The sequence below is a fragment of the Sceloporus undulatus genome, chromosome 4 (assembly GCF_019175285.1).
Source record: "Sceloporus undulatus isolate JIND9_A2432 ecotype Alabama chromosome 4, SceUnd_v1.1, whole genome shotgun sequence".
Classification (NCBI taxonomy): Eukaryota; Metazoa; Chordata; class Lepidosauria; order Squamata; family Phrynosomatidae; genus Sceloporus; species Sceloporus undulatus.
The window spans coordinates 225,210,385-225,224,013 of record NC_056525.1 but is presented as its reverse complement, the minus strand read 5'-3'; the positions used below and the strand labels follow the sequence as shown (position 1 = coordinate 225,224,013).

At 38.1% G+C, this 13,629-nt stretch overlaps 1 protein-coding gene across 1 annotated transcript in view; it reads right to left on the bottom strand.

Moving 5' to 3' along the window:
• The window catches only part of OXR1 (oxidation resistance 1), a 268,660-nt gene that overhangs the window by 142,955 nt on the left and 112,076 nt on the right, over nucleotides 1-13,629 (bottom strand). The window contains 1 exon segment of the mRNA XM_042462436.1: nucleotides 5,401-5,600. Coding sequence (XP_042318370.1) covers nucleotides 5,401-5,600 — 200 coding nt within the window.

Below are 13,629 nucleotides of genomic sequence, written 5' to 3'. Positions count from 1 at the left end.
TGATTTTTAAAAAAATGTTAATATAAATGCATGTTTCTGAGGCTTCTATAGACAATTGCCCCCCTGCTCCCCCTTGCCTGCCGCTTGCCCCCGCTTGCTCCTCCTTGTCCCCCTTGCCCGCCGCTTGCCCCCACTTGCTCCTCCTTGCTCCCCTTGCCCGCCACTTGCCCCCGCTTGCTCCTCCTTGCCCCCCTTGCCTGCTGCTTGCCCCATGCGCAAAGCCCCCACGTGCTTGCGCAGGAAGCAAAGGCCCCGCGTGCTTGCGCTGGAGGCCAAAGGCCCCGGCGGCAATCTGTGGCAGGGCTGGGCTTGGGCCGGTCCCTAGGCCTCGGCGGGCCACATGCGGCCTGCGGGCCATAGGTTGCCGACCCCTGGTCCATACCATGCAGCATCAAGCCACATGTATACCTCTTGGTTTTGTTTTTGTTTTTTTGCCTCCCCACCCCCTACATGCGCACCACTGCAGGGACATACCATCTGAGACAGGAATTAACTCCCTCTTCGCACCCAGTTACCATACCATTGGATGCCACATGTGACTGGCTGCGAAGTTGCATGAGCGATACAGTGCATCAGTATACCTGTACAGTGCATCAGTATACCTAGTGACACATTGGGAAAACATAATCATGGAGCCTCCCCTGTTGGACTGTCTGGTTTGTTTATATTTTAATTACATCCATTGCATTACTGGCAACCTGCCTTATTTGTTATACTTTCACATCATGGGGTGTGTGACAGCTCGATGGTGCAATGGGTTGATGATGCAATTGACCACTCATGCATCTATATGCTAAACTGAAACAACTGTATGTCAAACAATGGCACCAGCAGCTATATCTCACTGGTCTCAAGGGACATGCTTCAGGCAGCCTCCATACATCACCTGGGCTTTACTGCATTCCAGCACTTGTGCTGTGCTGTTTATATGCTGGTGTGATGATGTGCATTTTCCACATTAAAGCAGAGTATCAGACCTTTTTGCTCTGGTTTTTAATCTCAGAGTATGGTTTTATGTCAGTTACCACCCAGTTTGGTATAGTCTGTCATTTGAACAGATAGGCTTCAATTCACTTTGAAGCTGCTTTATTTTGCCAATGCGGACAACCCCAGAGTGACAGATGTTTGAACATCTACATGCAGAGAAAGGAACTGCAGGTAGGAGGCTCAAACCTAAACCCACTGGTTAGTCTCAACTGCAGTGGAATCACTGGATCAATTGTTGAATGGCAAGTTGATATGTGGGTAATGTTTTTTGATTCAGTAGGTCTATCCTAGTTTAAACTAATAGTAGGATTCAGGTCACAGAGAAGTTTGGGGGAACGTGCCTTTTTTAAATTATTATTATTTATGGTTAGTGTAAAATGTACAGGTACAACTCAGTTAACAAAGTAGATGTATTCCTGGACATTACTTTAACAGAAAATCTGGTAGGAGAGAAAGAGGTAATACAAAAAGAATAGGGACAGATTCCTACAGCACAAAAAAGTTGATTCATTCAACACGGTTCAGCAAGGTTTGTATTCAATTAGTTGTATTCAACTAATACTATACACATGTGAAATGGAACAACTAGGTACCTAGGCTCCTTGCATAAGTCTAGAGACTACCAGAAGATTTCTTCCAAAATGTATCCAGAGATGACTTTTCCTTTCACCAGCCTCCTTATTGCTTATGATTTCCATTTTGGTGGACAAACTTATAGATCTATGTTTTTATAAGCATGCTGTGTAGCTGGTGAGGCAGGCTGGTTTGTTCTTCCATTCTCTTTGTTTTGCTCTTCATACATGCTCAGTAAATGATTCTAGGAGTAACTGCCATTTGCCTTGCCTGTTGTAGGTAGACACACACAGTTACAGTAGGATAGCTAGTGCAGGACTCCCCCTTTTCTAGCCCAATCTCTGTTGCACTGTTTACTGCAGACATGCTAGTTTCTCTTGCCTTCCTTCACCATCTTCCCAATACTGGTGTTGCTAAAAAATCTAGACAGAGGACAAGGAAGAAAAATGCAAAAAGACTCTGTAAAAGGGAACTTCTTTGGCAAAGACTTGGTATACTGAGGTATGCCTGCACTTCTGTTGGGATGTCTTTCAGGATTGTAGGCAATGGAAATTGGTTAAATTTCAAAACGCTGTTCCATGTTCACCATATAATAATGGTAACACACAGCACCTACTGATTAGCAATTTTGTCACACAGTGCCAGACAGACTTCTAACCCTAGACAGAAAAATTACTTTTGCTTTTCATGATTGCTCTGTGGAAATGCTAGAACCTAATTCCCACTAAGTTATGGATGCACCTCAGGACATTTCTCCTTCACTATTGAGTTCCCAAAGCAATAAAAGATTCTCAGCTGGGGCTGAAATTGCAGCTTCCACTTATTACATCAGCTAAGTTATTTGAAAGTTGCAAAGTCTTAAACAATAGCTGAAACACTAGAATAAAATTTTAACAACAACAACAATACAGGCTGAGTCTCCTTTATCCAAAATGCTTGGGATAGGAAATGTTTTGGATTTTGGAGTTTTTCAGATTATGGAATATTTGCATAAGCATAATGAGATATTTTAGAGATAGGGCCCAATTCTAAATGTGAAATTCATGTTTTATATACACCCTTATACACTTAGCCTAAAGGTAATTTTATACACAATATTTTTAATAATTTTGTGCATGAAACAAAGTTTATGCACACTGAACCATCAAAGAGCAAAGGTGTCACTGTCTCAGCCATCCATGTGGACAATTTGGATTTTGGAGTTTTTTTGGATTTTGGAATTCCGGGTGAAGGAGCCTCAGCATGCAATAATAATGGAGATTGAATTTCTCTTGAGCATGAGCCGCTTTGTTACACATAGCTTACAGGTCTGTTTTTTAAAAGTAAATATTTTCAACTCAATTTCACTTTCAATTGTGAGTAGGCAGGTCCAGCAAAAAAAAGAAGAAATCCATTGTTTCCTCTTCCACAGTTTCCAAGGCCCTCAGGCGTCCAGATGACTCACTTCTACTTTGTGCAGAATATCTGTAGAATTATTTCAGCTAGAGGGACAGAGGAATGTCAAGGAAAGCCAAAAGCTTTTCAAGACATATGATGACACAGCCAAAAGGGCTTATGAGCTAGTGCCAGACTAGGTCAAGGAGGAGCCAAATTATGGGTTCCTTGAAAGCTATAATGTTCCAGTCTTTAAAGTACTAAAACAGTTCCAAAAAAGAGTCTGCACTGAACTCAAAAGAAAGCAATAAAACAAAGTCCAAAATTAAAAGGTAGGCAATGTTTTTCATAGGATCACCCATCATCACATTTCAAAAAATGTGAAAGCTTTAGAGATCACCAGAGTTCTTCATCAAGATAGAGCAAGGGTGTGCAAAGCCATCCCCCAAGTCCTTTTTGTGGTCTCCATTCGTGTCCAATTTTCTCCACAATCTTAATGGGTTTTTTTTGTGTGTGTGTGTGTGTGTGTGTGTGAAATAACAATTTAGTTTGCAAACAAAATTTAGCAGTAAACTGTTAAATCATCTATAGATGATTGGAAAAGATGTACTTTAATTTGCTACAAGCTTCCTTGAATATAAATTAATTTAAACAAACAAACAAACAAATGGAACTAAATTCACTACATGAATAATGATATACCTAACATCATAAACAATAATCAAGGTCAATTCAGTTCCTTCTAGTTCAGTATCAGTAATTAATATCATTATCAATGTAACATTAATTAAAAGTTTAATTTTTATATAAATGTACATTTAGTATTAATAATATAATATTTATTTATTTATTTATTTATAATGATTTTATTTATTTATTTATTTATTTTATAGCCTGCTCAATCACTAGGAATCCGGGCGGGTTACAACAGTAAAAATGCATTAAAAATACAATAAAATACTAATTGATCCCTTTCCAACCCCCTCCTCAATATTAAACTACAATTAAACAATCAAAGTTTAAAAACAATAAAATGCTATACAGCATTAGGTAAAAATTAAAATTAATTTTAGTAGCAATTTAGTAGCAACAAAGTATTAATTTAGTAGCAATAATTAATTAATAATTAGTAATTACTTCTTAGTGATAATTAATAGTTAGTTATTTAGTAGTAATTAAGTATGGGTGATTATTATTACATAATTAGTAATAATTAAGTATGAGGGGAATTCTATCTGTTAGCAGTAAGGGGGAAATTTTAATGAATTTAATAATATTTTCTGAAGATTTTGATTCCAGCTAATGTTTAATCTATTCTGCATCTCTCTCTCTCTCTCTCTCTCTCTCTCTCTCTCTCTCTCATCAAAATTGTGTATTTTAACATTAAAATATCTTTCTTTTAAAAACGAGCAGTGTCTGAGCATTTGACCAACTGTTCCTGAAGCATTTGAGCTAAATCTGGGGGGTGCAGGAAAGCAAGGAAATCACCCCCATAAAAATGTTTTTGATGGATGTTTTAAGATGTTGCTTTAGGAATAAAAACAGTCCCTAAATGCAGATTGATGGTTTGATTAATCAAGTATGTGTATTATGTCACTTTTGGCAAATCCTACTTGGATGAAAAGAACATGATGGGCACCTTCCTTTCCATGTACAAGGACACCTTCAGCCAGCCTCAGGTAAACACAGGTAGAAGTTCTGCCAAAGAACTTGCCACAGGACTCTTTATGGCAGGAGTGGGCAACATGAGGATCTCCAAATGGTGGCAGATTGGAGCTCCAATTAGCCTATCTAGCATAGTCAGTGGTCAGTGATCATGGGAGTTGCAGCCAAAAAACACGAAGGGAAGGGAGTTGCCTTTCCCACTTTTTGACTGCTCAAAAGAAAGGAACCTCTTTATGGCCTGTGAAGCCTGACTTCTTGGGGCAGATAGCAAAAGGCAGAAGTAGCTGCAGACCTGTCAACAGAATAAAGGCTCCAAGACTGGTGGTGACATAGCCAAAAGGAATTGTAGGTGACTTGAAGGAAAACAGTCATATTCCTTGTTTGGAGTATGAAAATAAAATGTTTTTAATTTGAGAGAGAGAGAGAGAGAGGAAGGGAAGAAAAAACAACCCCAAAACAAAATTTGCTCTTCAAAAATTACACTGCCTTAAAGGAAAACTTTTTAGCTAACCTTTCAAAAGCAAGGACAACAATGGGAACAAGAATAAAAACTTAATGGAAACAGGATAAAATATTAATCTGGATGCTGTAGCTTAAAAAAGATACATGCATATCTCCTACTGAAATCACCATCTTCTAATGCTGACAGCAAATGTGAAAAAATTCCAAGGCAGAAATCCACGACTGTAACTTAGTATCTGAGATACTAATGAATGTCTATTTGACTGTTTCAGAACATGAGCTTCCCCTCAATGCAACATATTAGATCTTTTGAAGTTAAAAGATAGTTTATTAACTCACCTATGGTGTAGTATCTCTTCAGCTCACCCCTTCGTGGATTGCGCCTTTGAGTATTTGCAGTGTTGTTCTGCTCCTCTTCAGAAGTAGTTGTATTGGTAACAGGTGCTGGTTTAGTTGGTTGCATTGCATGTTGTGCTGCTGGTGCCAGAGGTTCATAGCCTGATCCAGAAATATCAATAGACTGGGACTTTTTCTTTAGCCTAAAAAATTTGATATAATATATTTTAATATCCAGGCCATGGCTAAGTGATCTAGGACCTTATCACACATGGGAAATTAGGCAAAATTGGGAGATTAAACAGTGATTATCCCATGCCAAATGTGTTATCGCAATTAAGATTTTCATACGACGTCACTATTAAACAGGCAATAAAAGCAACAAATAGCAATGTGTGTGAAATTTTTAATTGCAATATTGCATTTTGCAGAGGATAATCACTATTTAAAATCCCACCCCCACCCCCCGATTTTCCCCATGTGATAAGGTCCTTAGCTTCACCCAGTATGCAGAGGTGATGCAGAAGATATAATGTTTTCATTAGGATTATAGGGAAGATATGTGTGGGCACTGAAAAGCAATCAGAAGACTCTGCAGATCAACATAATGGCTGTTTCTTTAAACATACATCTTCACTATCAACTACACTGGAAAGAAGATCTGTGACCTGGTTAACAGGCATCACATCAGTTGTGAGATACAGTACTAGCATACTCTACAGATTATCCAAAAGGCTCCAGATGGATGCTCAACAGTATGGAAAATGAACTACATTTTCAGTTCTTAGAGCTCAAGAGATGCTACCATACTTCTTGTTGTTGTGTGGCCTCAAGTCATTTATGATTTATGGCACCCTTAAGGAAACCTATCACGTGGTTTTCTTAGCGAGATTTATTGTCACTGCTTTTCTCTGAGGCTGAGAAAGCACAACTTTCACAAGGTCATCCAATGTCCGAGGGCAGGATTTGAACCCTGGTCCTTCAGAGTGCTTGGCCAAAATTTAGACATCTAGCTGACTCTCATTTTATGAAAAGATATTGTCAATATACCTGAGTCCTACTAAAACAACAAAATATCTTCTCCCCCCCCCCCCCCCCCCTCCCCCATTCAAACTTTTTGGTTCAGTTTTTCTAGTGACTTTCTATTATTATAATTACTTTGAGATCTATAACAGGCTAGACTGGGAAAAAAATATTAGGCAAGGAACACTCTCAGTTAATTCCCTACCATGTCCACTTAAAAGGATCTCAGGTGACAGAAGAAGACAGCAAAAGTCTCTCTGCTTGAGGCATCATGTAATCACTATGGATCAGTATAGAAAAGAATGGGCTAAATGGATCAAGAGTCTAACTGCATATACTCATGTATCTCTTGGGTTGTCTATCTATCTGTATACTGACAAAAAAGTTGGTCCAAATTTCCTCTCCCAAAAAAGCAAACAAAGCCACCCCAGTTTGGAAAATTGCTTTTAAAGAAAATAAATATAACAAAATGCTAAAATTATGCATAACTGAGAAGGCAAGATGATGTTCCAGGATTAGCAATTTGGATTCATTTTACTATAGACCTTTAGGTACTATAGACCTTTATAGACTCCTCATTATGTTAAAAAAATGGAAAATTCCCAGTTTGCAGGATTCTACTCTGGTGTAAAGCAGTCTAAATAAGTATATTATACAGGACTTTACAGATTTCTAGAATGAGAATTCTCTGGATGGAATTCTAATATGATTTACTTCATTGTTATCTTAGCAAAATTCCACCATGTGTAATTCCGTAACAATTTTCAATTAGACATTAGACTGATTCAAGTTCTTTGTCCACTTCATTGTGGTACAACTGAAGTTCCAAGAAAACTGATTCCGATGTCACACTGGTCAATTCCCTAGACTCTGCAATAACTGGGGCATCAAGGTCTGAGCAAATATAAGCAACTTTCTCCACAAATTCCCCAACCATTTTTCTCAGCAGGCAACCATACATTCTAATGCTGGCCAACCCAAAATTGGCACTCTGAACACTGGGCATGCAGTATTGTAAGCCAAATATGAGGAATCTCCAACCTAACTGTTAATAAATCCCCAGGCTTTTGATGAAATAAGGGACATTAGCCTTGATCCCCTAGCCAAATGCTACTTTTGTATAACTATTTTCTAGAAAGCTGTGACTTCATTCACCACAGTGCTTTCACTAGGATGCAGTGCATGTTTAACACCCTAGAGTTAAACTGGAGAAAGGGAATACTGGAGAACATAATTAAGCTGATGGGAAAACATCTGTTGCACAGCAATCACATCCGACCCATTTAGGCATACATGGCATTTATTGTATACACATGCAGTTAATATTTTGTGGCTGCAGAAAATTGCACATGCAAAATCAATTGGAAACAGCTGTTAATATGAATAAAAATGGGATATTTTTATGGTTATTAAATGGTGATATCTCTTGATACAGTGTAAACTTTGCCCTTGCTGCCCAGAACCACCTGCTAGGGTGTTCAGTTAGCAAGGCAATGCATCATTCTATTTTTTTTTTTAAAGAAAAGGTTAGTGGACTGCCCAATCTGTAGATGATAACAACAATTATGTATGTATTGTTGGAAACAGTAAATTAATACTAGGGCTTTCTATGCCCTTCTTTCATAGCAAATCAATGACAGCGGCATTCTGTTTCTGCAAGAGGAAACGAACCACATGCTTTCTTTTTGAAATATCACCATCACTAAAACCAAGGTTTGGTACATCAGTGCATTTTAATCCATTGTCTTTACCTCAAGCCTTAGCTTCCATTTAAATTGTGGGTTCTGTTGTTGCAAAGAAATGGAATATTCCCCTCCAGAGATGTTTAAAGGAACATCAAAGGTGAGACCACATGATCACTAGGCAGAGCAAGGCAGCCACCTCAATTCACAGATACAGGAATGGGGAGCAAGTTAATCTGCTGTGCAGTGCAGAATGCAATCTCTTCCCAAGTTTCGAATAAGATTCAGCTGCCAAACTGGTTAGCTTTTGTACATGGAAAAGGAGGGAAGTGTTCCATTATTTGCCTCCAGCAGCAAAATGTCTCAGGTCTGTCTTTCTTCTAAGGCAATGAAAGCACCACTGTTTTATTATTTATCACCATTCCACAAGAAATGGGTGAAATCAAGCTCATCATCTCTTGAAAATGTTAATGTTGTTTGGTGGCTGACCCAAGTGGTGATGAATTTCAGCCTTGTCACTTGTCTGCAAAATATCAAGGCAGGAAGGAAGAGCTGTCATGCTAGAAAAAAGAAAAAAAAAAAAAAGAGACATCACAGTATGGCTCAATCACAACTGTTCACCCAAACAGACTTTGTGATGGTCGGTGGTTGATACCTGTGGCTCTTGTCTGCTTCTCATTCTATGTCTGAAGTTGGGAGGACCCTAAACTTATTTTCATTGCAATTCAGATAGTGAGCTGGGCTGCAGGGGAATGTGGCTGGCTATCTTTCCCACTGGGAAGTGTGACAAAGAAACTCTTGTCTGGTTGCAGAGTTCACTGGGGGAGGTATCTCTTAATATCCCAACATCATTCATATATATATATATATATTAAAAGAGAGAGAGAGAGAGAGAGGGAGGGAGGGAGGGAGGGAGGGAGGGAGGGAGGGAGGATATATATGTACACAAATATACACAAAAGAAAGAGCCATCATGGTGTGGTGGATTGAGTGTTAGACTAAGACTCTGAGAGGCCAGGGTTCAAATCCCTGGTCACCCATGGAAACCTACTACTGGGTGGCCCTGGGTAAATCATACACTCTGAACCTCAGAGGAAGGCGATTGTGTTGCCCAGAAAAACCCATGATATGTTCTCTTTGGAGCACAATTAGTCATAAATTACTTGAAGGCACATAAGAACAGGAGGAAACACAAAAGAAAATTCCGGATGTAGTTCCAGAAGAAATGTGAATGAAATTAATTTGTTTGCTTATATTAGGAGGCATTTCCTTCTAATCCCAGTGGGAGATTTTTATCCCAATATTTTCTGCTAGTGAAGACAAAAGCAGCCCAATGACAAATATCCCCAGATTTATTGGAGTGATTTTTCTCATAGGATCTTTTTGCTTTCTATTTTTGTCTCTTTTCCTGGACCAATTTTGTTTCTCCTTTTATTTAACCCAATGTGTTACATCGTCTGGGACAAAACAAATCCTGAAACCAATTATTTCGTTGGTGTTGCTAAGAAATTGTTTTGTTTGTTTTTACTTCCAGCCACTTTTTGTGTACAAAAATCAGACTATAAGTGGTTTAAATCTGGGGAAGAGTTTGCTGCCACGCAGGTAGCAATCTCCTGGATTAGAAAGACTACAATACAGGTCCACTCTTCAATGAAAAGTGTGCCTAGGTTAGAATTATTCCACTTTGTTAGATGGATTGGTGAATTCTTCCCAAGCCAGACAGAAGGAGCATCAATCAGTGAGCCAGATTATTTGTAGTTTAAAAATGCCAAAGAATCTTTCCTTAAGGGAGATGCATTTGTTGTTATGAGGCTAACGGTACTGAAGAAAAAATGATTCTTTGTTATATCATAGTTTTAACTTTGTCATAGTTTAAATAGCAAGAGATTTGCTAAGTTTGTTATAGTTTTAATAGCAAGAGGTGAAAACTTTGTTATAGTTTTAGTACTTAACTTTGTTATAGTTTTAATCGCACGAGATGAAAACAGGACAGCCCCTGCTATTGAAACACATTTTGAAATATCTTGTATTAAATATCCAACAGTTTAGGGACAGAAAAGAAAAGCAGATTGAAAAACTATTTTCTTGTCATGAAAAGACAATTTCCCCTGAGACTGGGACATGTACAGTACACCAAATTCTGATTTTTCTGTAAAACTGCCAGTGTTCCCAGTGCCTGCAGAATTGTGCTATCTATCTATCTACCCTTATATTCTACTTTTCTCTCTAGATGGGTTCCAGGGGTGCACCTGCACTGTAGAAATAATGAGATTTGACATGTCTTTAGCTGCATGGCTCCATCCCAGAACCCTGGGATTTGTAGTTCTGTGAGGCACCAGCACTCTTTGACAGAGAAGGCTAAAGACCTTGTAAAACTACCAATTCCAGGATTCCATAAGATGAAGCTAAAAGTAGTGTCAAACTGCATTATTTCTACAGTTTAGATGCACCCCAAGGCATCTTACAATAGTTTAAAGACAGCAACAACTAAAACATTGTCGTTGTTGTTGTCCTATGCCTTCAATTCATTAAGTTTGACAATCTTAGAGAATATAAACAGGGAAATATAAAAGAAAGTTTGAGCTTGCACTCTTTTTTCCTTTTTTTGCAGAATGGAAAGAGTGTCTCCTTTTTCTTGTAAGTATTAAACAAGGGAACATAAAGGGCATAAAAAGAGGAAATTATTCATTTTAAGACATTTGGATTTGATTAGCAATTAGGTACCTGCAGTACAAGGAATTAGAGGAGCTCTCCAAGTGCTGGTTATTCATATTCATTCAAATACAGCAGTAATTGCTTCCCCAAGTTTTTGTCCTCATGGAAAAAGGAATAATGAATAAGTGAAGGTGTGGATAAAATGCGATTTATCCATTATTATTAAGGGGCTCATAAAATGCTGTGTTCTGTTCTGTTCCAATAATTTCTTTTAATGGTAGCTTTAATTTTCAACACCTTAATTAGTTAAAGATGAAGTTAACCTCACCATTTTTGGTTTCAAATACGGATAGCATGGACATTAAAGTAGGATCAAACTGATGAGAATTTGATAGGTAGGGGGTGTGTAGGGAGGAGGAGGAGGAAATAACCTGGTTTATTTTTCCAGGAGTTGGAAAAACTCTCAGTACAACTCTCAGAATCTCTTAGCCATCTGGGGATTCTGGAAGGTGAAGTCCAAAATTAATTTCCCCAGCTTTTCTTATCCAAATTGAGGGCTCAGAAAATTTATCTTACCCCCTGTGAGGAATCAGTAACCTCTTCATATAAATACTTATACTTATTAGAAGAGATATTTGTTCCATTATTTCATTTGCTGGGGGAGGGGGACAGAGGAAAAGACTTTAAAGAAATTGGGTGCATTCACACTGCAGAAATAAAGCAGTGTGACACTGTTTTAACTGGCATGACTCAATGCTATGCAATTGTGGGATTTTTAGTTTTGTGAAATATCTAGCCTTCCCTGTCAGAGAGTTCTGGTGACCCACCAAACTACAGATCCCAGAATTCCATAGCATGGACATTAAAGTACAGTAGTGTCAAACTAATTTGTTTCTGCAGTATGGCAGAAATGTCAGGGAGGTGGGACAAGGCCACTGCCTCCTTTTAATGGCTCGTTTTAATTCAAACAAATGATATACATCCATGAGGGCTGGTAAAAGATGCAGGTAATCCTCTGGGGGAATTCAATTTTCCCCATATCCTCAGTTTTAACCCCTGTAAGGTTTTAATTTCTCCCTGTTGCAAGTCTGGGAATCTATGGCCCCTCCAGATTTCTGAACCTTGGGCATGTTAGCTGAGGCTGATGGCAACTGAAGTCCAAAACATCTGGTAGGCCACAGGTTCCCAAACCTGACCCTATTTAATCTTACAGCATGATAAGGCTCAGTTATATATTTAATAAAATTGAGTGAGCATGTTTTCTCCTGCTCAGATTTTAATCCAAATGGTAAAGATGTCAAGTCTTGTAAAACTTGCATTTCCTTAGAGCTGGACTTTTAGCAAGCACCAACATTTCTTTCTGAGGCTAGTACCTCTGATTTAAAATATTGTAACTGTGTTCATCACCCACATCTCTGATTTCTTAAATTCCAATCACAGGTTATGATCTCAAGCTGTGCTATTTTTCTAGTGTCACTTTTGACAAATAGAATGCTAACAGTCTTAGAAGCTTATCAAGAATAAAACAAATCTTTCCCGTATAAACATCTAATGCCAATGTAGTCCTGAGTTTTCTATTTTCACATTCTGTTATTGCTTTTTGCGCAAGGACTGAATAGTGTAAATTAATTTCTTCTTTGCTGGCATTGTTGCTTGCTTGCAAAGATTAATTGCTACTTAGTTGTTCTTTTAGTCATCTGGGAGGAAAAAAGCAAGCATGGTATATTAAATTATTGCACTGCCTTCACAATAATGAGCAAGTCTACTGGTTGAGAGTGTGCTGCTTTTAAAAGTTCTGTATCAGCAATCTTCTAGAGGTATCTAATAAAATGCCACCTTTGCCATGTGCACTAAATCTTTCAGAAGGATGAACATAAGAATCATGCTGGATCAAATCAAAAGTCTTCAGTTTCCAGGATTTCTTTCACATAGTGGCCTGCCAGTTTCCTATGGGAAGCCACAAGCAAGACCCAAGATCAACAGCACCCTCTTGCCGTATATAAATTTTGCTATTGTCTTCGCTATATGAATAAATCCAGAACTGACTAGATAGAAGAGGAATAATTTAGGAAGCAGAAGGGACAAACCAAGATCAAAATGGAGGATTAGACCAAAATCTTAGATTAAGTATGTCATTTCAGTTAAGCTTTCAGAAGTGATTCATATAGATCTGAAGGGTGATAGCAAAGGGGTGTCTTAAACAAAAACAAAAAGCAAATCCGAGAACTGGTATTCCTCTAAATTCCAAGGTGACGGGAAATACTAGATGAAAGTCTATCACAAAAAGCAAATCTGAGAACTGGTATTCCTCTAAATTCCAAGGTGACGGGAAATACTAGATGAAAGTCTATCACAAAAAGCAAATCTGAGAACTGGTATTCCTCTAAATTCCAAGGTGACGGGAAATACCAGATGAAAGTCTATCACAAAGGACAATCATTCTTAGTATCTTCGTCATCTTTGTGAAAGAAAGATTATCTGGATATAATAGATGAATTTAATAACATAAGAAGGATGGTTCTGATGGTGACAGTGTCCATGGGTCCCTTTGGCCTAATTATCATATTTTTACTGTAGACCCATTTAAATTTGCACACAAAACTGTTCTTATGGAGTTTGCTATATTAGAATAAATACAAACTGCATTGTTAGCATTATTCGCATAAACAGAAATGAGATCTTGTGATCTTCATGAAGGGCTTAGTTTCAGAGTAGAATTGGGGAGAGTCAAATTAAATACTACAGTTGGCTCTCCTTATTCACGGATTGTTAATCCATGGATTCAAGCATCTACAGCTTGAAAATATTTTTTTAAAGTATAAATTCCAAATAGCCAACTTTGATTTTGCCATTTTCTATAAGGGATACTATT